Genomic DNA, 25,637 nt, shown 5'->3' with positions numbered 1-25,637 from the left:
TATTATTATATATTTAGTTATATATTATTTCATTATTAGATATTTTGTTACTTAAATCAAGGAGACCAAACCAAGAATAAAAATAAATTGGGCCATGCTTGTACTAGAAGTTTATAGTTGTTGTAATATAAAATACGAACTGATTATATATAATAATATTGTAAACTCTACTATAATACATCACAAAAGCTAAACATACTATGAAGTTAAAATATCAGTATCTAAACCCTCTGTTACGGTTGTAAACTTGATGTTCACGCCTGGTTGGTGAACTTACGCGGCTTGTCGTTTCCTGTCTAGGTGGTTGTGGCCGTGCGCAATTATTCACTCGAGTCACTACAACAACCAACGGTGGCAATAATCTTACCAGAAATTAAAACTAGAAAGACATCCTTTTATTCAATAATTTTTTTGTTTTGATTTTCAAATATATCACTGTGAATTATTATTGTCTTATTAAAAGTAATTGCACAGACACCCATATTTAATGACTATTTTGTTTCTGATTTTCACAATTTTTTATTGTGTTAATTATAATTTCATTGTATTAAATTGAAATAGGAAAAAATAAATATCATGCTACAAATTTTACTACCATGTAGACAGACAAACAGGAAACACTCAGTGTTTACAGAATCTATCCTGAGAAGCTCAGTCATTAGACACATCCTATTCATGCCTTTCAGTGATTCAGCTATCATTAATGATTATCACTTGTTTACCTATAACATTACTAGCTGAAGTACCTTGTGTTGCCATATTGAACTTTGCTGTATACTTATTTCCTCTCTAAATCTACCTCAAAGTGTTTATCTATCACTCTACATGTATATCATGTGATACATGCATGTGTTTGCCACACTTGCCTGGAGTTCTTTAGTCATACGTATATACACATTTACACTCACATACACAGTTGCATACACACTTACACCCACATACACTTTACACAACTGCACACACGCACGCAGATAAATACGTAATGTATATACATGTACATAATTTTGTCTGTCGCTAATTGTTACCTGGAACATCTATGTTGAAGTCGTAGTCTGCTACATTCCTAGGAAGCCTGGCATCATAAGTTGTAACCACAAACATAAGTCGACCTCTAACATTGATCACAGCAAGATATAGGTCTACAAACAAGCAGAACAGAGATCAAAGCAGTGAAAATGATAACCACAGGAAAATGTTGAGTCATCAAAATTTTAGTGGTCTTAGCAATTGTAGTATTAATAATACCAATGTTTGTACTAATAAGAATAACATTAATTTTTGTAAGCTTTACTACAATAAATGCTATGTTAGTATGTCTGTCTGTCTGTCCAAAGCTATGGCTGGAGATTCAGAAAAATCATGATACAGGATTCAAACTTGCAACAAATGGATTGGTCGTGCAGCGAATTACTATTCGCGTTATTCTTTTACCTTCAATTGTTTTAGAATAATTATGAGTATACTTAATCTCTGTGCTCTGTACTAGTAATAAGTAATAAGCAGCTTACAGGAAGAAGTTCACAGGAAAGAAAGTTGTGTAGATAACTTCATAGAAGAGAGAAAAACTGGAAAAAAACTGAAGAGCAACCTTCTTAAAAGCAGAGAGAAACAATATACAAGCTGAAAGCAAGAATCACCAACATATCAGCAAACATAGCAATACCTTAAATGAAGGGGTACCAAGAGATGAGATCAAAGGAGAGATAGCAAAATTGAATAACACAATGGTTTTATTGACACCGGGGAGATTGGAGAGACAAGTAATTTGTTTTTTGCAAGAGCTCTTGTTGTATTAGAAAGACTGAATGCGCTTAAAGACATCAAGAATAGTACCAACAGAAACCACGAGCCATCATCGAAAAAAGCTTGCTAAAATATTGGATCAGGGAAACAAGATATTGGCAAATTAAATAATATCAAAGATGGCAAGAAATAAGCTACATCAAACTTCAAATGCAAGAAAAGACTAGAAAAAAATGGAAACAGTACAGTAATAGAATTGACGCAAAGACTGACAAGCATATTGGGTGAAATAAAGAGATACGGTGAAAGACTAAACCAGTTTTAGCAAAACTGTACATTTGAAACTGATCAGAAGAAATTCTATCACACCATGGGCAGAAAAGAACAGAACTACCACAACTTGAATAAGATGTAGCACTAGACATCTGCAACATTTGAAGAAAGCGGCATCAAAAAAATACGAACACTCAATAGATAAAGAAAACTGAGTACAGTGGGATATATCAACAGAAAACAATGGAGATTAATGCAGTACACTTCAAGAAGGTTCTCGAAGAAATAACACCATTCAAAGCATCAGAATCTGACGAAGTCCAAATTAATAAAGCAAACGACTTCGTTACACTGCACACATGTATTTTAGTTTCAGGATGTTATGTGTAAAAGTGCAGCACCAAAAAAATGACTACTGGCAGAATTGTATTAAGTTTAGAGAATCCAAGAAAAGGCAACATACCATCTAATTATAAACCAGTTACATGTTTACATGTTCCATACGAGTTAATTACTTTAGTGATCTCTGAGTGTTTTTGACCATCTGACTTTGAACTGTTTTTAAACAACATGTTATCATGGAAACAGAAAGGTTGTGGTAGGAAAAGCAGGAGCACAAAAAATCAGCTGACATTGGACAAAAGCATAATAAAAGAGAGTGAGGAAAAGTAAACTAATCAAGTAATGGGATGGATTCGCAACAATCAACAGCAGAAAGTTATGTGACATGTTTTCCCACGCATGGATAACATCGTTGTTTAGTATATGAGGAACATACACTTTTCATTTTTGTATGGCTTAACTCAGAAAATAACCTTTGCTTAAAATGAGATTTTTCATAATAATTTCAGGTGAATTATATATGCATATGTATATATATATAAATATATATAGATATTTATATCTATATATAAATACTATGTATATAATCTATATAATTATATAACATTATAGTATATATTTTATGATACATACTATAATGTTGTATAGTTTATAGAGAGCATATGTGGCTTAGTAGTTTATATATAAACATATATATATCGCTTTTATATATATCGTCTATATGTATTGTTTATATATCGATTACATATATTACATTATACTGTATATATAAAAGCCATATATATAAATGTGATATATACATGTAAAAGCGATATATATATAAGCGATATATTTATAAAAGCGATATATATAAAAGCAGTATATATATAAATGCGATATATATATAAAAGCGATAAATATATATAAAAGCGATAAATATATATAAAAGCGACAAATATATATAAAAGCTATATATATATATAAGCGATATATATAAAAGCGATTAATTTATATAAAAGAAATATATATAAAAGCAGTAAATATAAAAACAATATATATATAAAAGCAACATACATATATAAAAGTGATATTTATCGCCTGCCAATATTTCTTTTATAGCAGCATGAAAGAATAGGAAGTGAAAGCAGATCAAGAGAGGCACACTTCAATACAGAATGCGGTTTCTATAATTGTCAAAACTGTTTGAAAGATGGACTTCCACAACATTTTAGTATGTTTTATCAGAAATTATCGGTATTTTTCTATCATTTGTGATTCTTGTTGATGTTTGAGGTGATCTGACAGCCACAATGTTTCAACATTAAAATCGGCAAAACCTAATTTCAGTTATAATGCTCAGAAGTGAAATACATGCGAAATTACATCCCTATTTGTTATCGTTGCTTAGTAGATGTCGGTTATTGCGTTCAAGTTGCAGCGTTATGCGTCTATATTCTGTCTGTCTCCTCGCAACTATAGTAAATGTCATAATCGCACTTCTCATTGATCTGAGCGTTTATTCGCAATCAAGTTATATCGATTTTAATCTTAAAACATCCTGGCTGACAGATCACCGCAAACATGAACAACAATTGCAATGTGATAAATTAAATGTGATAACTGCATTTTCGCTTGATATGGCCATTTTAACCGCAATCAAGTTTTGTTGATTTTAATCTTAAAACATCCTGGCAGTCAGATCACCGAAAATGTGAAATACAGTTGCAAATAGATGAAATAATAGAAAAATACCGATAGTTTCTGCTAAAATCGCTTAAGATTTGATGCAAGTTAATGTTCAAGACTATTGAATGTTTTCTACTTACTGGGGTTAATTACAGTTTTAATCCTGTAAGTTCCACTTCGTTGCCGGATAACCTCGAAATACCGTTCATCAATCGTCTCTTCGTCATTGGTACGTGGTCGCAGGTACGTGGCATATAATTCTCTGCTTTCTCTCACATCATCTGTCTTTAGATTGCAAAATTTATTATAGAATTGTGCAATACAGTGTTTGCAACTGTCTGACAAGTCTAAAATATTTCAAGCAAATAAGTTCAAGCAAACTCCTGAATGGCCTCTTGTGAAGTTTTTCTGCCAGATTTATTGCTAAAACTCAAAAAGTATATTTAACATGTCTCAAAGATTTTTTTTATTTAAATGCTTTCTCAAAGCTTAAAGCTTTGAGAAAGGCCAAAATATAATATTAGCAAATTATGTTCGGATTTTCCATTTTGATTTGTTTTCTGTGTTTTCATTTGGAATTGTCAAATGTCGAGTAGATAACTCACAATTGCCTACCTGCAAACCATTAACAATTGCTATTTTAATTTGAAATGTTTATTCTTATTAATTGCTCTCTCTACTTCGTTGAACTTTTCCCATTTATGAATTGTCACTGTCAATGTGATATCTTGGCACAACCTATCTATAGACAAGCTTGGCAAGTTTTTGAGAGTGACAGATATGCATTACTCCTGCCTTATACAACTACCAGTAAAAAGAGCATAACGGAGCACCTCCCATCATGGATTACCTGAAACCTTTTCAAGTTTTGACTGCCTGCTTATGATCTTTTGAAGTCAAATTCTAGCTTAGAGTACTTATTAATGACCATTTTCATATTTCATATGAATGGCCTAAGACCTCGATATAGCACTCCTAAAACCGAAATAATTTAGTCTGAATTATAATTTTATAAAGTGATAAAAGTTTACTTAAAGATATTTTTGAAAGCAGTCAAAACATTTTATGTTAAGCACGGGTGAGGTGGTTCTGGTAAAGATTCTGTCTCCATGTGCAACTTTCATACCACACCTAAATTTTTAATCATTATATTATTATCTAAGGCGTATACAGTTAACTTTATAATCTTACTAACTAGAGGTACCTTCAGGCATGCAATGAATACTAGACAAATTGAAATTGCTTATTCTTTATCATCACATAGCGGTCATGCCTATTAGACAAATGTCTCAAACTTATGAGCAGAAGTTCATTTTTTGAGTTATCAGCTCTTGCAATGCGATTTTTCACTAATAATACCTGTTTATCAACCCTTTGAATGACTTTAAAATATATTTCCATTAGGCACTGGTTTTTGCCCTGCAACTACTGTAAAATCTTTATTTGAATGCATGGAGCTCTATTTTCCAACCCTAATCCTATAGTGGCGGTTAAATAGAGATGGCGCTCAAATAAAAGTGGCATTCAGTTAGAAGTGTTACGATATGTGTTGTAAAAACCTTAATGCATCTGCAACATTTTTCTTTAAAAGGTTTCTCACAGACTTTTGCAACCTTACACGTGTGTGGTTTTGGGAAACCATGCTTCAAAATATTTGGTGAAAATTAAATAGCACCTTGGGCTAACTAATTACCAGAGAAATTACATGTCAGAATGAATAAGTTCATTTCATCTTACCCTTAACTGAACTTTGTTATACCGCAGAGGAAAGCGAAACCCGTGATGTCTACCTCCAAATGGTAGTGCCACCTGACCCTCATCTGTTACCGCCACTTGCAAATACTTCAGGACTCTCTTTAATGGACAAAAATAAAACATTTAAAAGTTCATAGTAAAATGTTAGATCACAGCAACTAGCAATGTGGTAGCTTCAAATATTTTACGTGTAATGTAATAGTTCATTTAGACTTTTTTTAACAAATTTCATATCCCTTTTTTGTTGTTTGGTGATACAAAATGAACAAAGGTGATTTAAAACTCGCTTCTTTAAAATATAGCACAAAAATGAATTGTACAAAAATGCTTAGAGCATTTAAATGTAGCTTCTCTATAAAAAGGTGTCTCTTTAAAAACTGAACAAATGTTAACAGTCGGTTTTTAATTTTAAAATGATTTTTGTTTTTAGATGTTTATTGTGTTTTATAAAACCAGAAGCAAATACCAACCAATCTGAAACAGTTTTGAGTTCGTTAAGTCTGAGAATGTAATCATTTACAGCATTAGCAGTGGTATAAATTGTATATACAAAGAGCAGCGTTATATCTGTGAAATTAAAATGATGATTCAAAGCAAGGCATTTTAGTGAAAATTAGCTACCTTAAACATTCTGAGTGACCAAATTAATCTAGTATAGCCATTTGTGAAAGCAAAAAACATTCACTATTCAGTGTTCACAGACTTATGGGAAAACACGTATAATATATCAAAATATTTTTATACGTTTAATACTCAATAAATTTTATGCAATTTTTCTCAATTTTTTTGCGTGGAGTTTGTGCCATTTAGTCATTTGGTTATTGCTGGTCAACTTATACTAGTTCAACCCAAACTTTTCAGTTTTGTCTTGTGGTTATAATGCCAAAAATCATTTAGATTTTCTACTAATCTAATTTTGTATTGCCGGGAAAAATAGTTATATCAAATAACCTAAATTTAAAAATAAGAACTCAAATTTTTTGAAAACTCTCTAAATCCTTTGACCGTTTATTCGCTTACCAATTGTCCATTCCGTAATATAACACTTAGTAATATGGCTCTGCTCTGAATCAAGTCCCGACTTGTCTCATCACGCTTGCACAAACCAAAGACTTCAATCCGAAAGTTGAATCCTTGAACAGAACAACATTTAAACTCGTATGCATTATGACTTTCATATGCAATCTATTTCTAGAAACTCTGACTTGTAAAAATCTATACATATATACATAATCTGTCTTTATTTGTCTGTCTGTTTGTTTGTCCCCCACAAAAAGTAAAGTCTAATTAAACAATCTGTCTGAAAAATTGTGTGTGATTTTTTTTATATTTGTCAAGGTTTTGAACTCAAAAGATGTTAGGGCCATTACATGTAAGGTGTATTAAGGCCAAAAAGAGGTCATTTTGAACAAAAATGATGCTACATGTAAATGTGATTTCATAATGAGATGACAAAAATTTTGACCAATATGAGGTTTGAACCCACATCACTCTGCTTATTAAAATGATACTCAAACCAACTGAGCTAATCAGCCAACTTTCAAAACCTCAGAATAATTGTGCCATCTCCCTAAGGTAAATTACCTACATGTGTATCAGATTCGTCCAAATGCTTCTACAAGTCTCTTGAATGGTATATATATAAGAAGATTTTGTATTGTCAGCTTATTTTATAGTTTTTCATTGAACGTCAGATGGTCCAAAGTTGGAAATTTGAGGAATCTATTTATTTATCCACCGAGAGAAAAAATAATAAATATTGTCCGTAAAAAATAGTCTTGGATTGGCATTTTGAAATATTATTTCAAGTGTTATGTCATTAGAAGTTATTATTTTATACTCAGATTAAAGTGCTAAATGTGTTAGAAATTGTTGCATTATGGAATTGATGAAGTAAGATGAGAAGTAAACAACATGCCAATTTCATTTCAGAAAAGTAACATTTACTGTTAGTAGTAATGAAACTCTGATCACCTTGTAACCTTGCTTGATACTAGCCCTCTGAATTAACAACACGGGTGTTAATTAAAGCGCTCCATAAAAGCATTTTTTATTTCAGTATTGACACTCTGCTAACTGCACTAAACTGATAGCCTTTAGGATGTGCATAATAATTTTTATTACAATAAGGGCGGTTTTCTGTAACGTTAAAAATTCCTGCTTGATGGAAGAATTGTAAGGGCAAGATGCCAAAGCTCCGCTTGTCATTTACAGCTTATTTCATGTAAAAAGCAGACCTACCTCAAGCAATGCCAGGTTTAATCAACAATCTTAGAACTTTCGTTTTTTATATAAATACACCATGATCTATCGAACTAAAAGCTCATCTCGAATTACATGCGTCTTCTCCTGCGTTAACGACAATCACCCTCAATGAACCCATTCACAGACTGCTGTTTGGAAATTATTCATCGAGAAAATGAAAAAAATTCCAAACACCGTTGAGTTTACTGGTAGTATCAATTAAAAATGTCTTAAAAACAAAAACTTTTAAAAGCATTTGAAAATTATATGAATAAAAACATAAATACACCGGCAACTGACATAATTTTTTGTTTTAAATCAAATCTACTTTTTTACCTTACTTTTCCAAAAAATAAAGCAAAATCTAAAAGTATGATTTGATATGAGTTTTGAGAATATTAGTTTAATATACAGTCTACCTTTACAATAAACATCATTCCAAATCAGCAAATGTCAGACGTACTGAACCTACCAGTTTCATTTACACCTTTGCCAAACCCTTCTTTATTGTAAAATAAAATACGATTTTTTCACATTCAAAACAGGTTTAACTTAGGCACAAAATGAACTGCCCATTAACATGAATAATTTTAAAAACAAAATCAAAACAGTGCATGAACTCTCAACAAATTACGGGTACATATATTTTAATAAAGGTTTGACCTTACAATTCAGAAGGACTTCTGCTGTTGCATTTGATACAACTCCACCAAACCCTTGAGACTAACTCACCTAGAGTTTGAACTAAGGTAAAGAACCTCTGGTCTAGGAATAACTCACCTATGGTTTGAACTAAGGTAAAGAACCTCTGGTCTAGGACTAACTCACCTAGAGTTTGAACTAAGGTAAAGAACCTCTGGTCTAGGACTAACTCACCTAGAGTTTGAACTAAGGTTAAGAACCTCTGGTCTAGGACTAACTCACCTAAAGTTTGAACTAAAGTAAAGAACCTCTGGTCTAGGACTAACTCACCTAGAGTTTGAACTAAGGTTAAGAACCTCTGGTCTAGGACTAACTCTCCTAAAGTTTGAACTAAGGTAAAGAACCTCTGGTCTAGGACTAACTCACCTAGGGTTTGAACTAAGGTTAAGAACCTCTGGTCTAGGACTAACTCACCTAGAGTTTGAACTAAGGTAAAGAACCTCTGGTCTAGGACTAACTCACCTATGGTTTGAACTAAGGTAAAAAACCTCTGGTCTAGGACTAACTCACCTAGAGTTTGAACTAAGGTTAAGAACCTCTGGTCTAGGAATAACTCACCTAGAGTTTGAACTAAGGTAAAGAACCTCTGGTCTAGGACTAACTCACCTAGGGTTTGAACTAAGGTTAAGAACCTCTGGTCTAGGACTAACTCACCTAGAGTTTGAACTAAGGTAAAGAACCTCTGGTCTAGGACTAACTCACCTAGAGTTTGAACTAAAGTAAAGAACCTCTGGTCTAGGACTAACTCACCTATGGTCTGAACTAAGGTAAAGAACCTCTGGTCTAGGAATAGCTAACCTAGAGTTTGAACTAAGGTAAAGAACCTCTGGTCTAGGACTAACTCACCTAGGGTTTGAACTAAGGTAAAGAACCTCTGGTCTAGGACTAACTCACCTAGAGTTTGAACTAAGGTAAAGAACCTCTGGTCTAGGACTAACTCACCTAGAGTTTGAACTAAGGTAAAGAACCTCTGGTCTAGGACTAACTCACCTAGAGTTTGAACTAAGGTAAAGAACCTCTGGTCTAGGACTAACTCACCTATGGTCTGAACTAAGGTAAAGAACCTCTGGTCTAGGAATAGCTAACCTAGAGTTTGAACTAAGGTAAAGAACCTCTGGTCTAGGACTAACTCACCTAGGGTTTGAACTAAGGTAAAGAACCTCTGGTCTAGGAATAGCTAACCTTTTTAATGCTATTCTAATTATGAGATTAAATGTGCCAGTATTAACAACAATTACGAATTACACAAAAAACGAAAACAAAGTCAAATGAAAATAGTAAATTCTTTTCCAATATAACTTTTGACTTGACTAACATGGTATAATAGTAAGTAGGCTTATACGCATCTGATAAAATTTTTACTGTGGATTCAAAGTTTTTCATTTTGTATTTGATAAAATAAAATAAATTCCTTTTATAAAAGTAAGCAATTTTTTGTATTTCTGAGCAAAACTACTTTACGCCTGTTTTATTCTTTATAGAAGTACATTAGTTGAGGTATTTGTCTCATTATGGCTACTTAAAATTCATGTAGTATGCGGGTCAGTCAATAAGTAGTGGAAAGTTTGTCATAGCTTTTGTTCTAACTTATTTAGCACTTTAATATTTATTCCAGTTTATATTTTATTATATTTCAATAGTTGACTTTTATAAATGGGAGTTGTCCTCCCATACCCAAAATTCACCATTTCAGTAATTTAGTAATTGTGATATTATTTATATTTCAAATGGTTGCCAAGCTGAAAATATGCTTACTCGTCGAGCAAAGAGATAGTATAAGATTTTTGACAGCTGAAGGTGCAAAAACAAATGTTATATATAGTAGAATGAAAAAACAAGCTGTATGCCGCAAAAAAGCTACTATAGGCGGTGTGTTAAATTAAAAAATGAGTGAGAAAACATTACTGAGACGGAGTAGGTCAGTTGATGTTTTAATTCCACGTGCAGTGGCTTGTATGTGTAGAACTCTTAAATGTTTAGCTCTGAAATATTAATCCATTTGACAGCATAAAGCTTTGATGACTTTCTGAGTATATGATAAATTTTTATTTACACAGATAAAACAAATATGGTATCGGCGGCTTCGCTAGAAAATCTATATTAGGTTTTTGATGAGATGTGGCACAGTACATGCACTTGCACAGATGCACTTGTATTGGTTTTTGTAAAGCATCACTTTAATATTAGTTGAAACTAGGGCTTCTCATTTAGGGGTGTGAGCTGTTTGTCAGGGGAAGGGGGGGGGAGGTAGGGTGTAGTGCAGGAATCTATTTTTATCTCTTCTATAGATCAAAAACAAATATCGTAACACCATCACTCCTGAAAATTATCCATGCATTTCACTCACTAATAAGAAGCCATATTTTGATCAGATAAGAAAAGAGGCAGGAAAAAGTCAAAGATCATAAAGTGAATTGTTTTTATATGTTGCTGTATGAAAACATTAGAGTTACCTCATTGTTTTCATAAATGCCAAATTTATCAGTTTTTCATTATTTTTTAAGCAGTTTTGTTTCATTCTAAACAAGAGAGCGTGGGATTGCTCTCATCAATTGTAGGTGTTTGTTGATGAAAATGAATAGAGAAGCCCTGAGTTAAACTCTTTTGAAACTGAAAGTTACAATATCCATAAACCCAAATTTATATTGGTAGTACGATTCACTTTAGGAAACTATATTAAGCTATCATAAAGAGTGTAATAAAATAGAGAAATAAAAAATTTCAAGCAAAGAAATCAATGCAATAATAAAATGATGCTATAATAATAACACTATTAAATAGTGTTATTATTATAAAAAAAATTATTTTTTTAGTTGATTGGTTAGCCAGCTAGGTACTTAATTATAATGGCAATATTTTTTCTTCATCGTCGACCTGCATTAACCTACTGCTTATAAATTGCTCCAAGAGTAAATAACTCCTGTTACAATATATGTACAGTTGTATATCCCTTAATAATCTTTACTATAATAAGAACTGTGCCTGTTTGTCTGTCTGTCTGAAGCCAGGCTTAGAGGTTAGGAAAAAGGATTGCTTCCAAAAGGACTCCAGCTTGGAAGACTGACAATCTACCGCTTGCATTAATCGATCACTTTTAGAATAATGTGCAAAAGCATAATGTGAAAAGGTGTAATAACTAACTGACATTGTGCAGTTAATGGTGACACTTGACAATCTCTCATGGCTCACCAGACTGCCAGGGTACATCTATTTGTAAAAGGAGTAGACTGCTAGGAGCTTACATTGATGTTTCTACTTCAGAAGAAACATTATTTTACGTAACTACTAACAATAAATCAGTAGAACTATATAATTACATCTGAATAAGAAAATTATTTGCTCTTTCTCACCTGGTGCTCCCGGTGTCCAGATTTTCGCATCAAGTCGCTGTTGATCAGTAACGAATACTCCCTTTTCTGTCACAAAAACAAACATTTACTTAGCATCAACTAGGTTTCTCTAGAAGCGTGTGTTATAGAATGCTGTATAACTTCATGGTGTGAAACGTGCTAATCAAAATAAGTAATCATCACTGAAAAAATGAGAAAACGACTCTTGTTTTGCCACTCACATATTGTAATAATTTGGCTATTTGCCAAGTTCAGGTTAATTGGTCAGAGGACACTGCAAAATTTTAGAGTGAAACTATTCAGGTGAACAAATATTGATTGCTGTTGATATGGGTAGTCTCGGCACTACGCATTACAAAAACTCTAAAAATCCATATTAGCAAATAGGGGATATAGGATAAAAAACATTTTGTCAATGGGTAACTATGGTCTTAGAGTTATTCTCTACACAGTGCTTCAATGAACACATTTGACACTATGATTACTTTATCCACATCTCAAATACAAACACATTTCAATGGTTTGTTTTGATTATCTTTTGTGGTTTGTGTCTTCATTTCTTACATGAAAATTACAGGTTTTTAACTCATTCCAGTGTATTTAATATAAACAAATCGCCTACAACCTCTACCAATTGTTTTTAAAACATCATTGTTAGCTGTTTTAACAACTTCAACCTAATATGCATTCTCATAACAGAGAAAAGTATTATAAAAGCTATATGTCAAATCATTTACTTGATTTTATTGACTGAGTGTCGCTATATTTTGTGTTTTATGATTCTTGTATGGTATAATTTGGAAAACTTTTTTGTCTGAAATCCAACTATTACCAATAAAGTAATATATATATAATATATGTTATATATAATATATACAATTTTATATGTTATATATAATATATATTATATTCCTTATTAAAAGAGGTTGTCTTAATACTAGCTTTTTATTTTAATAACCTACCAACTTTAAATAATGATAAGGATCTCAAGCTGTGGCTTTTAATAATGCATCAGCAGACACACTTATCTACCTAAGTTGTTAAACACATTTGTACAATCAGGAAAGAATATTATTAATTTTCTTGTAAATGTAGGAGTAAACCAACTAAGATCTGACCATCACATGTGCACCCCCATAGACAGAGAATCACAATGTTTACAAGTTCTCCAAGGGCTGAAATTACTCCATAGAAGTTTGAGATTCAAGTCTTACTTAAAACGGAGTGCCTGTTTTTTATTTATGAGCATTTTAAACTGTTTTTTATTTGTTTATTGAAATTTCTGCAGATTTAAAATACAGTTGGGGAAGTACCACGGTGTTCAGCTTAGGCGTACCAGTGCTGAAAATTAGTTTCATTGAGTGATGCCCAGAGTTGAATACTGCATAGAAAAGGCAATGTCATCAGTACACTTCCTGGGGCATGACATTCTGTAATTTACTCTTGACATAAACTGCATGTATGCTTGCACAAAAACACACCATTAAATTTACTGCTCGAAATGAAGCCGCTTGAAATTTACTTCCTAAAATTTATAAATTTATTCAATTTAACTATTAAAAGGTTTCTAAAAATGTGTTCTTCTTCTTAGTTTGATGAAACGGTGTATTTTATCTTTGTTACAAAATACTGCAGTCTCACATAGCAAAGTACAGAGAGAGTAAGGTCACCGGAAGTATAAGGAGTCATATTAGGTTCATTCATTTTCCTTTGGCGACATGCATTGTAACTCTTGCTAAACAGTGCTCGGGCTCAAAACACAATTTGCTATTTCATTAGCAAACTCTTTCTTTGATGAATATGCTTTCGATTTTATGCGAGCAAAAATTATACAAATAATAGAAAAAAGAAATGAAAATTTATAGTAGCATCAAACACAACTTCATAATACAACCAAAAGTCATTTTATTACAAAAGAGAAATTTTATGCAAAGAATGTTTGGTCAAAACTTTATTGTTCAGAGTTGCCATATACTGTCACAAGAAGCTTATGTGGCTTCGAGAAACGGCTGGTAGTCAAAGGGGACTATTTCTTTCGTGAAATTAGCTCAACGTCTTAACACCAAGTGGTGTTGCAATATTTATATTCATATGCTGGCTAAGTCAAACTGTATTCAGCTTAAGAACAGTTGTATGCGCATACGAGCTTGAGATGTGTACATTATGAGCACCACAAAATGTACCTCGCTCTTACGATAAGACACTGGGCTATTTATTTTGTTTCAACAAGATCAATTACCAACAAAGCTCTAGTATAAGTTAAATCTGATGCAAGCATTCTAGTCATTTCCAAAGCTAAAAAGCCAGAACAAGCGTAAATAAGCCAACATAAGCATACACAAGACTAACATAAGAGATAAATGTCTTCCATGGCTGTGAGTTAATATTCACCTTACCACATCTATTGTCAATTCGGCCAGATTTTTTGACATATTGTCGCTCGGAATTTTTTGTGACACATGTGCTGTGTGGTATTTAGCTTTTGTCACTACAAAAATTGCTCTTTGCATTCTCAGACTTAGGCACAGCTACTCTCAGCTATCTTTGAAGCTAATAAACAGCTGGTTAGTGACGTTATATATTCAGGTTATCAATTGAAGTTCATGTCAAATGAGCGAAAAATTACTTGACCAAATTATCATAGAGATAAACACAGCTTGGAGTCGGAAAACTAATACCAGTCAATGTTTACCATGGCGTATCACTTTTTAGCCTTTTTCTTCAAAAGCTCATAAGCTTGTCTCATGATGAGCAGTATTACAACTTCGCTACAGCTACTACTTTTCTTAACCTACTCATGTGGAGAGAACAATTTACTTCGTTCATATATATATTATATATATATTATATATATATTATATATATATTATATATATATTATATATATATATATCTTTTCTCCAAGAGGGAGATTATATATTTATATATATATATCTCCCTCTTGGAGAAAAGATTGAAAAATGCTGGGATGTAAGAACAACTGTAATTCCAGTAGTCATTGGGGCACTGGGCTCAATAACTCCGGCGCATAAAATGTGGCTTGCCCAAATACTGACCGCGATCAACTCAGGTGAGTTGCAGAAAAATGCGCTATTGGGAACAGCTAAGATCTTGAGGCGAGTGCTCAAACTTCCAGATCTCTGGTAGGAGACCTGAGTTAGAGCAAAAATTACCCCCCCCCATATGGGTCAATCGGGGTGAAGGAAACAATTGTATATATGTATATATATATATATATACATATATATATATACATATACATATATATACATATATATATATATATATATATATATATATATATATATATATATATATATATATATATATATATATATATATATATATATATATATATATATATATATATATATATATATATATATATATATATATATATATATATATATATATATATATATGTATGTACGTATGTATATTTTCATGCATATTTACATATATATATGTATGTACATTTGTTGTATGTATATATGTTTAGATAGATATACACCCACATTTATATACATGTATATACACTATATATAAATACAGTACTACATATAAATGTATATGTATATATAATACTGTTGCAAATCAATATTGTAGAAGGCAATTAAACTCAGCTTTTAAGCAGATTCAGAGATGCTGTTCTATTCTATTAAAAATTTAAAACCAGATCAGCACCAAAGTTGACAACCACAAGCTATATTTCAGCAAACATATTGTACTTGCCATCTGCCATGGTTATTTCTGTAAGCCTCTCAGCTGATGAAATACGTTTGGTCAGAGCAGGAAGTGCCTCCCATTTTGTGGTTCTTACACTAAAACTCAGTCTTGATTCTGATCTATCCAAGAACTGCCTAAATCCTCGTGACACTGATCCTGAGAGTTATAAACAAGTCATATGCATTTTGAATGTTACCTGTATGCATCACCAAGTCTCTAACATAATGTTTAAAGGTGAACCTACATACCTTTTTGTAGATTTTATAACAAAGTATCGGTATTTTTCTATCATTTGTGATTGTTTTAGATGTTTGAAGTGATTTGATCACCAGGATGTTTTCAGATCAAAATCAACAAAACTTGATTGCAGTCAAACCGCTAAGAAGAACAATTCGTGCAAAAATGATGTCACTAGTTGTTATCATTGTGATAGTTGATATCAGTTATAGTGTTCAAGTTGCAGCGTTACACGTCTCTATTCTGTCAGTCTCTTCGCAATCAGAGACGTCAAAATCACACTTTTGCTTTAATTTAGTGATTTAATTGTTATTAAGTTTCATGAACTATTATTTTGAAACATCCTGACAATCAGATCACCTCAAATATTAAAAACAATCACAAATGATAGAAAAATACGAATACTTTCTGATAAAATCTACTAAGAATTGTGTAAGTTCATCTTCAGATCTTCCAAACACTAAAGTTAACAAAAGCAGTTAACCAATAGAAAGAAGCTTACTTAACAAGCCCAGAGCTTCACTTGATCCATTTTCAAATTTGAAGAGAGCTGGATGACAGTGGCAAGGCTGTGCTCCAGGGTCGTTGTACTACAACAAAACAAAACAGTCTAATTTCTACAGGTGTTAACAAATATGTAAAAGCTAGAACTGACTGCACTTCATTTAATGTAGTGATAGCTTCAATCGGAATTCAGTCAACAAGGTTTAGTTTCGAGTCAACACCTGTCAAGATAAAATCTTGCTAAAAGGTGATTAATCTCTGGTGAGGTTGTGGCTCTCTAAAATAGTTATCTATGTTTATGTTTTTCCTAGGTCAATATTTATTGCATACAGGAAGAAGCGGAGAATCTCCATCTTGCTCATACTGTTCACACAAGTAAACAACCTCTGTGACTATATCCATCACCTACTTGAATGTTTCTGGCACAATTCCAGTTTGCTCAAATCCAGAAATGTTTTGAATTCATAGTAGCTCTGCTTTTTTTATGTATATTTCAAGTAAACCTTGTTTGATATTTGTGTGCTTTAGTGTGGAAGCCTATCATTGATTCTTACCTCATCACCTCCTATTGTAATTTTTGCCCTTCTATCTCAAATTAAACCACAATGACAATCTTTGTCAGCTATAATGCGATAGCGGTATGTTTATGATGTCTGGTGGCCCCCTAGCTTTTACGCTAAAGAAGTTCTGATAGCGGCTTACACATGTACCCACTAAATTAACTATTTCTGGCAAGTCTACCAAGCCATTGGCTTGTCTTAATTGCTGTGTTGATAGCGTTGTAGAATCAGCCTCTACTAGCCAGCGCCAATCAGCCAGCTCAAACTAGTTTCAGCCAACCAGCTTCAATCAGCCAGTTTTGTTTTCCTGGCTCTTTACCAATTGATGCATTGAAAATGAGCCATATATCACATGAAGATAGCGTTTAATAATCTCCTAGCCTAAACTGAATTAAAGGAGGGTATAGGAAACTGTTGGCACGGAAAGCCGCTAGGTGAGATGTCAATACACTGAGTAGTGTGGTTTTTCTTGTTTTTCTCAGAATACTCACCTCGTAATAGATATGGCTATAACTAACACATGTATGTATAATCTTTCATTAGCATTGATAATCATCCTGATGGTTTTTATTACGTGTCAAAGGAAATAAATCAGGAACTATTGAGTAAGTTGAAAATAAATGATTTAAAAGTTGATAATCTAATAGTATTGCGGAAGAGTTGTAATAGCGAATTGCCGATGGTATAAACAAAATATTCGTATGCTGAAACATATGATGGTTTCACATGTATAACATTTTATAAGGCCTAATTTGTTGGTAATAATTTCATTTCAAAAATAAGTGATCTCTAAGTTATGCAATTTAAAAACTATAAAAAAGGACAACAGTTATTTAATTAAATTAAATAAATTTGGGACATATAGCAATTGAAATAGTATTTGGGCAAGTTATATATGGTTGTTAGCGCAATTGCTACATGCCGATGCATTGACAAATGGCTTACCCTTTGATCTACACATTGGCTGCCTGATATACTATTTGCCAGTAAAGTTCCTTTTATTTCTGTTGATATCCATGTGCCTTTTCCATTTTCACACTCATAAAACCTTGTCAAAAAGGCATCTAAAACGTGAGTGAAATGTGAGAAATAGAATATGACCTTTAGAGTTATCCTCCCTTCCAATCAATGGTTCACTATCTGAAGGAGTTAGAATCTTTGAATAGGCAGTGTTGTCAAACACATATTTTCATATATCCTGCTATGGCTTATCAAGTATAGACCTATATATATGCACATTGAAGTAGAACTTGTGGTTTAAATGGTCACTCGTATTTAATTTTATAATATTTTATCAGAAGGTATAAATATTTCTCTGCCATTAGAGATTTTGTTTGATGTTGGAGGTGATTGGTCTGCCAAGATGTTTCAAGATAAAAATCAACAAAACTTGGTCACGGTTCCAACACTCAGAAGAAAAAGTGTGCCCAGGCTTCTCCAAAATTGACATCAATAGTTGCACATATTGACACACAGATATTTGGTTTCCAAACCCTGCATTTTTAAAATACACTTACAGTCTTCATGAGCAGACGTTTGATATAACCTTAAGCTGAATTCTGTGCCTGACTTGTGAATTTCTCTCTTTCTTGTTCCTGGAGGTTCAATCCAAAAGTTGTAAGTTGTGTAACTTGCCCGCTTACATGGTTCACACGCTAAAAAGTTGATGAACTATAGTTCTTTTATGACTGATGCTACAAGCTGGCTAATCTTGCTACGTAATATTTTTAGATGTCTTTTTCGAGCAAGTTTTTACTGCAAGGATTATCTGTTGTAAATAAATACTTAGTTTTATTGCCTCACCTCATTTTTCCACTTGTGCCTCTTCATGCCAATTAAAAACCTTTTGTACCAAAGTAAAAGTTCACACAAACTGAGACCAGTTTAGCATTGTTAACAAAAAAAACATTTAAAGTAAGATGATATGAGCAGAATTAAAATTTTTATATATGTTACGTATAACATAATATGTAATATATAACATCATCTATAATATGTTTCTTAATAAATATTATACATGTGCTTGCTTGAAAACCTTACGTTGATGTAATTTTATTGATATGTAATTGTTGATAATGTTTTAACATTATCTATAATATATTACATCCAATATATAATATATTTCATACATACTATACTGTATATGTGTCTAAGAGAAAACTTTACATTTTTATAACTGTATCGATGTGCAAATTATATTCATAAATTTATAAATGGCCGAAGCTATTAAAATATAAAAAAGAAAATGCATTTTATTAAAAAAGTGATCAAAATCACAACACAACCAAAAGCTAACATTAGTTTTCTTTTAGTAATTGTTTTCTGATTCTATTTCATTGAACAATTTAGCTATAGAATATAGCTTTCAAATTTGTTAATTGTTTCTTCAAAACATGGCTTTGCCATTTGTTTGAGTAAACTTTTTTGAAGCAATTTTAAATTAAAGAGTTTTTACATTTTGCTTATTTGAAAAGATATAATTTTATACTTTATCCGATTGCTAACAATTTTTTAAAAATTCAAGATGAACGCTCGTTAAAACAAAAAAGTATTGCAATGATAATATTGTTTCAAATCTTTAAAACAATGTCTTTGTGACAGCTTCATTCTGAAAAGAGTTGACTATATAGAAAGTAACATAAACTTTTCTCAAAACTACGGATAAAATCAGAATGCATAAATATCCCCGATGGCGTGATCAGATAATAAATTAATGACATTCACATAATTTTTACATGTACCTGCTGCCAGTTTAGTGTCATCACAGCAGCTAAGCTTTTTAGACTAGAAACTTGAGTCTGCCAAAATATGCGTGCGTTATGACTAATTTAAGATGTGTATAACTTTGTTTTGTTTTAAATACTATGTAATTCAACTCAAAAATTTATATTGCTTTAAAATTAAAACCATCTGTTGAATTAGCTAGTTATTTTTATTGAACAGTTTGCAATTAAAACATTTTTCTCTAAACAAAGTATTTTTGAGAACATAATAAATTTTAACAGTTTACTTTGTATTTTAAAAATGTTTTTGTTTTCGAATATTGAATTATTATGTTTTATAGAAGCAGAACCAGCTAACACGCAATCAGGAACAGTTTTGAGTTACCTAAAGTCTGAGAATGTAAATCGTTTACGGCATTAGTAGCTGTAAAAATAATAAATTCAAACACCAGCGTTATATCCGCGAAATTGAACACTAATTAAAAGTGAGGCATTTTAGTAAAAATTAGCTACCTCAAATATTCTGAGTGGTCTACTTAAACTGGAAAAAACTAAAAGATTAAAAAGTCAATAAATTCTGAATAGTGCTCTGGTGAGACACTTATAGGCATTTTTAGAAAACTAAAAAGTTTTCTATTTAGTTTTTGTAGACTTTTTTTCTGTTTATAACATTTATAAAATATCAATATACTTTTATATGGTTGATCAATGTAAGTAAATAATTAAGTAAAATGTAACTAAGTAAATCCATGAATAAATTTAAGAAACTATAGTCACCCAGACTATATTTTAAAATGGTAATTTGTTTCAAGGTTTTAATGAGAAAATTTTCTTTCAGATTCAGATCAAAGGTTTAGTGAGGAAAACATTGATAAGTTGCCAATCACTGTTCAACACAGAAAAAAAACTCCCTAAGCTTTAAACCGACAGTCAAATGAGAAAATTTCACCCAATTTTAAACCATGCTTCAAAATAATTAATTCTCTTGAGTGTCAAACAAATTAAGACTGAAATGAGGAACAAACAATCAATTTTAAATCTGTGTTCTCATGAAAACAACTAAGTTTTAAGTTACAATTTAAATAGCAAGTTTTGGTGAAACTAAAATTAAAACTTTAATTAGCTTTTTTTGATGACATAATTCTAAGAAAAAGGTTCTTTGGGAGACATAGCTGGATCTGGTAGCATGAGAAAGCACTTTATTTGCTAATTACTACGTGTTGTAGTAAATCAAAAATTTTTTAAACCAGGTAGAAGCTATAAAATGTAAATATAAATAAAAAACACTATCAAATAATACATAACAATCAAGTTGAAATAAATTACTCCTGTCTAAAAAATCTTTGCTACCGAGTCAAGTATATAAAAATATTATCAGTAGAGCTTTCTTGTGTGGCGCAACTGTAGCGTGGGTTGAATATAGTAAAATTATTATTTCTATACTTTTAAAGACATATTTTTGCAAAAATTTAATAAGTTTTTTTAAAAGTATAATAAAGTGGTTATTTTTATACTTTTAAATATAAACTTACGTAAAGTTGTAGTAGGTTTTATCAAAAATTTCTGGTATTTTTTGTCATTTGTGATTGTTGTAATGTTTGAGGTGATTCAACTGCCAGGATGTTTCAAGATTACAATGTACAAAACTGGATTGCGAATAAAACGCAAAAAAAAGCCAAAATGATGTCACTAGTTATGCGGCTGCCTGTCTTTCTCATTATTCATATCAGCTATTCCATTCAAGTTGCAGTGATATACGTCGATATTCCGTCAGTCTCTTTGTTAAAGTGCAGCTTTAGACATCATAATTGCACTTTGGTTTGAATCTGAGCATTTTAGCCATGATCAAGTTTTGTTGACTTTAATCTTAAAACATTCTGGCAGTCAAATGACTTCAAATATCCAAAACAATCGCAAAAGATTAAAAAAATACAGAAACTTTTTGATAAAATCTACTGAAATTTGGTGCAAGTTCATCTTTGAAGTTACCCAACAGACTCATTTCGAGTGGCTGAGTTTCGTCTATTTCTAATCTATATTTTTACATATCACTAGAGCTCTATTATGTCAATGAAAAATCAGATAGATTTTTGTTGATCAGTCAAGGTACAGTAGTTTCATTGTGTCGGGATTAACCGGGGCCTTCTATTAACCGGGGCCTTCTATTAGCTTTTCCCACTTACCGAAAGGTTTGCTGTTACCAGCTATATTTTGTACTATGACTTGCATGGTAGTTAGTTGGAGCAGAGGAACAATGGTAGTTGGATGCTCTTTCTAACACCATCATGGTTCTCGTGGTGGTTTGAACCGCCTGCTTACCAATCATAAGTGGGCATAATATTTATGGATTCACGTTTGCTTGCTTCAATCTACTGGTGAACAAGTGTTGCTATCAGTTTAAACTACAGATATTAAATATATTTTTTATTATTTGCCTATCACAATTGACAATATAAAATAGGGTTTGAATAGTTGAAAAGAATTTTGGTTGCTACAATTAAAAAATCTCGAATTATTTGAAAAAATCATTGCCCCTTTTGGCAGCCCAGATTTATCTGTGTGAAATAAAATACTATTACATCAGGAAGATGTTCTAAGACTAGAATGTAAGTTACTAAAAGAGGATGGCTCTCATCACCTAAAACTTTCTAAAAACAAAAACACTCAAATCAGGTATATTATATAATATTCAAGTCGTAGCAATATTATATATTAGTATTTAAACTGATCACTGCAGAAATATGGACTTAGGTACAATACTGATTTCTCGATGTAAGATTTCTTCTGTGGTAATTATGTGCATTTAGAATGATCTCGCTTATTAGATTTTTAAAAACTAACAAAATTCTCTTGAAGTGATTAGCACTTAATACAATAAAAAAGTAAATAAAAAAATGTCTATACTACGAAATATAACGAGACAAGAGAAGATAAAACAAGAAAACTTAACCGATATAAATACAGTTTACGAGCAACTATATAGTTCTAGGAGCCTCAATAAAAAAGTAAATTACATTTTTTTTTTTTAGTCTTCTAAAAAGTTATTAAATTATATTTCAACAAAATTATTTTTATTCTTGCTAAATGTTCAACCTCAATGTTGAGGAGTTGAAAGACAGAATTTACCTTAATGTTATGGTATCAATTGAAAAAAGGGATTGTAGAATATATAAGAACTAGCTGCATTACCCGCCTACAGTAACAGATTCACGTGCAGCATAAGGTTTATTGAGAGTTGGCTTTCATACTGTAAAACAACTCCAAATATGCAGTTACATCTCCCTCTCTCCATCTCTCCCTCTCTCCCTCTCTCCCTCTTTCCCCTCTCTCCCTCTCTCCGTCTCTCCCCTCTCTCTCCCTCTCCCTCTCTCCCCTCTCTCTCCCTCTCTCCCCTCTCCCTCTCTCCCCTCTCTCTCTCCTTCTCTCTTCTCCCTCTTTCTCTCCCTCTCTCTCCCTCTCTCTCTCCTTCTCTCCCTCTTTCCCCTCTCTCCCTCTCTTCGTCTCTCCCCTCTTTCCCCCTCTCTCCCCCTCTCTCTCCCTCCCTCTTCCCCCTCTCCCTCTCTCTCTCCCTCTCTCACTCCCTTTCTCTCTCCCCCCCTCTCCTCCTCGCTCTCCTTCTCTCTCCCCTTCTCTCCCTCTCTCCCTCTCTCTCTCTCTCCCCTCTCTCTCTCCCTCCCTCTTCCCCCCTCTCTCTCCCTCTCTCTCCCCCTCTCTCTCCCTCTCTCTCTCTCCCGCCCCTCTCCTCCTCGCTCTCCCTCTCTCTCCCCTTTTCTCCCTCTCTCTCTCTCTCTCTCTCTCCCCCCCTCTCCTCCTCGCTCTCCCTCTCTCTCCCTTTCTCTCCCTTTCTCTCTCTCTCCCTTAGTTCAACGCAACACTTGCGGATAGACAACATTTTTGGTTTTTCTGTCGGGCGTATGAAGAAACAGTTTTCGGCGTGTGCCTACTTTTGAGCAGGCGACGTATAGCTGGTCATGGCTGATGCAGGGTGACAGTAAGTCGATAGCAGCTGCTCTCTTTCTTTTCACAATAGCGTATCGCAACCCTCGGAGTACTCGTGAAAGTTCTGTAATAGTAAGTTACAGTAGGCCTACTCGTAGCTGGAAAAAATTAGTAACTCGGCTGCTGAAGGAAATGAACATGACCCACTATCACGAACAGCGGCAAATCCAACGTTATTAAGTAGTGGAGATGTGGCAATTCATAGACAATACAACATCGTATAAGAAACACTTACCTTTTTGATGTGGAAATTTAGTAGGTGAGAAATGCGTTTTTCCAGTGGCTCCAAGAAACAAACGTTTACGTGACCTTCTCGGTACACATTGGCAGTAAATATTAATTGCATGTAAATAACTACTCATTAATTTATTTTATTTAATGAATAGTACATTTGTATAGCTGTATAGACAGCTTTGTATAGGCCGCAGAACTCAGGAAAGGTGCTTTTTAACACGGCAGAAAATTTGCCGTTTAAAAAGCGTGCTAACCGGGGATTTCGGTTAATGCGCCCGAGCGGTGAAAGAAAAACAACAGAATCGCCACACCTTTATATAAGCTGTTTGGCTCAAATCGTCAGAGAAAAGTAGCGGCTAATAGTCCATATTACGAAATTACGATATTACGAAATTACGATAATTAGTACTCATATTAATTCGGTTGGCTTCATTCGACCGAATGGAAAAAGAAAGACGGCTCTATAATTTATTTACCGTTACTACACATATTAATTCAGTTCGCTTCGTATGACCAAAATTCATACGACGATAAAAGGAAAGACCGCTCTATAAGGCGGACAATCAATCAGACAGACAGACAACGATTGCCGTTTATATAGTAGATGTAGATTCGCTGCCACTTACCTACACACGAACACTGACTATTGACAGCAAAAAGATTTATCAGCAGCACAACTATAAAAATGAGTACTCCACTGTTTTTTGAAATTCTCTCCATTTTTCACAATCGAATCAAAAACAAAACAGACCTGAGTCCCTTCACAATTTGGTATAAGCTCTAAACTAAGATGCTTGTAGTAAATATGATAAACAACTTGGCAACAGCTATGATTCATAGCTATTTAATGCACTAGCACTATTTTTTAATTATTTTTAGACAATGAGCTGTGATAAATCAATCTATAATGTGAACTTAAAGACAGGCTAGATACCATTGCAGAAAACAGTGACCAAAGGTTTTCCACAAATGATAAATAGGCGTTGGTGATCCAATGATATTGAAAAAGATGTTTTAATATATTTTTATCACGGGTTTCACGCTAAAAAACTTAGTGATAAACAATAGCCATTAAACAAGATTACCATATTGGTAACCCATGTTTCATGCAAAAACAAATTAAAAGCAACTTAAAGCAGATAATTTACGGCAGTTAAAATTTAAATTTATAGATTGTATCTGTTTGGCTTGGTTTTTATATAAGTTTTAATTATATTAGTTCAAACAAGGTTATGTTTAAGATGATGTGTACATTACATCTAGATAAAGTCTAAATAGTGTCTAAAAGCAAGTGTTGATGCGTAAACCTGTAGAAGTCTAAACATCTTTCTGTTAGCTTGATCCTGATAGGCAATTTAAAACAACAGTTTTGTGTCAAACTACTTAAATGCAATATTTTTGTCATATTTTTTATTGAAAAAAATATGTTTATTTTGTAAAATTCAATGCTAGTGTCTTGCTCTAGAAAAACTAACTTACATACCACTCAACTTATTTTTAATTTATTATTAATTAAAAGAAGCACCTTTGTATTAAAACTCACCTGCATATTTGAAGGATGAATTTTTGGTGAAACAATG

General features: G+C 32.7%; 2 protein-coding genes across 2 annotated transcripts; both read right to left on the bottom strand.

The window, feature by feature from the left end:
• On the bottom strand, positions 1-12,207 carry LOC137408494 (uncharacterized). The gene is made up of 6 exons (XM_068095038.1): positions 12,075-12,207; positions 6,799-6,911; positions 5,761-5,877; positions 4,164-4,308; positions 1,026-1,139; positions 1-336 (listed from the first exon to the last, which is right to left on the bottom strand). Exons 1-6 carry the CDS (start codon positions 12,157-12,159, stop codon positions 215-217), a joined length of 696 nt encoding a protein of 231 aa, XP_067951139.1. The 5' UTR covers positions 12,160-12,207; the 3' UTR covers positions 1-214.
• Positions 12,208-15,777: 3,570 nt separating this feature from the next.
• On the bottom strand, positions 15,778-24,852 carry LOC137408071 (uncharacterized). Its single transcript, XM_068094461.1, has 5 exons — positions 24,684-24,852; positions 18,619-18,756; positions 18,047-18,165; positions 16,540-16,627; positions 15,778-15,956 (listed from the first exon to the last, which is right to left on the bottom strand). Exons 1-5 carry the CDS (start codon positions 24,775-24,777, stop codon positions 15,778-15,780), a joined length of 618 nt encoding a protein of 205 aa, XP_067950562.1. The 5' UTR covers positions 24,778-24,852.
• Between the last annotated feature and the right edge of the window lie 785 nt (positions 24,853-25,637).

The sequence above is a fragment of the Watersipora subatra genome, chromosome 11 (assembly GCF_963576615.1).
Source record: "Watersipora subatra chromosome 11, tzWatSuba1.1, whole genome shotgun sequence".
Classification (NCBI taxonomy): Eukaryota; Metazoa; Bryozoa; class Gymnolaemata; order Cheilostomatida; family Watersiporidae; genus Watersipora; species Watersipora subatra.
The sequence above is the reverse complement of the archived record's forward strand: the minus strand, read 5'-3'. Positions and strand labels throughout refer to the sequence as shown.

Coding starts and splice junctions, on each gene's coding strand:
- LOC137408494 (XM_068095038.1), bottom strand. CDS start 12,159: ATGTTTGTTTTTGTGACAGAAAAGGGAGTATTCGTTACTGATCAACAG. Junction 6,912..12,074: donor CTGGACACCGGGAGCACCAG/GTGAGAAAGAGC, acceptor GTTCTGTTCAAG/GATTCAACTTTCGGATTGAA. Junction 4,309..5,760: donor ATAACAAAGTTCAGTTAAGG/GTAAGATGAAAT, acceptor TGCAATCTAAAG/ACAGATGATGTGAGAGAAAG.
- LOC137408071 (XM_068094461.1), bottom strand. CDS start 24,777: ATGGAGAGAATTTCAAAAAACAGTGGAGTACTCATTTTTATAGTTGTG. Junction 16,628..18,046: donor GCCAATGTGTAGATCAAAGG/GTAAGCCATTTG, acceptor GTTTTGTTGTAG/TACAACGACCCTGGAGCACA. Junction 15,957..16,539: donor TGAAGCTCTGGGCTTGTTAA/GTAAGCTTCTTT, acceptor TATAACTCTCAG/GATCAGTGTCACGAGGATTT.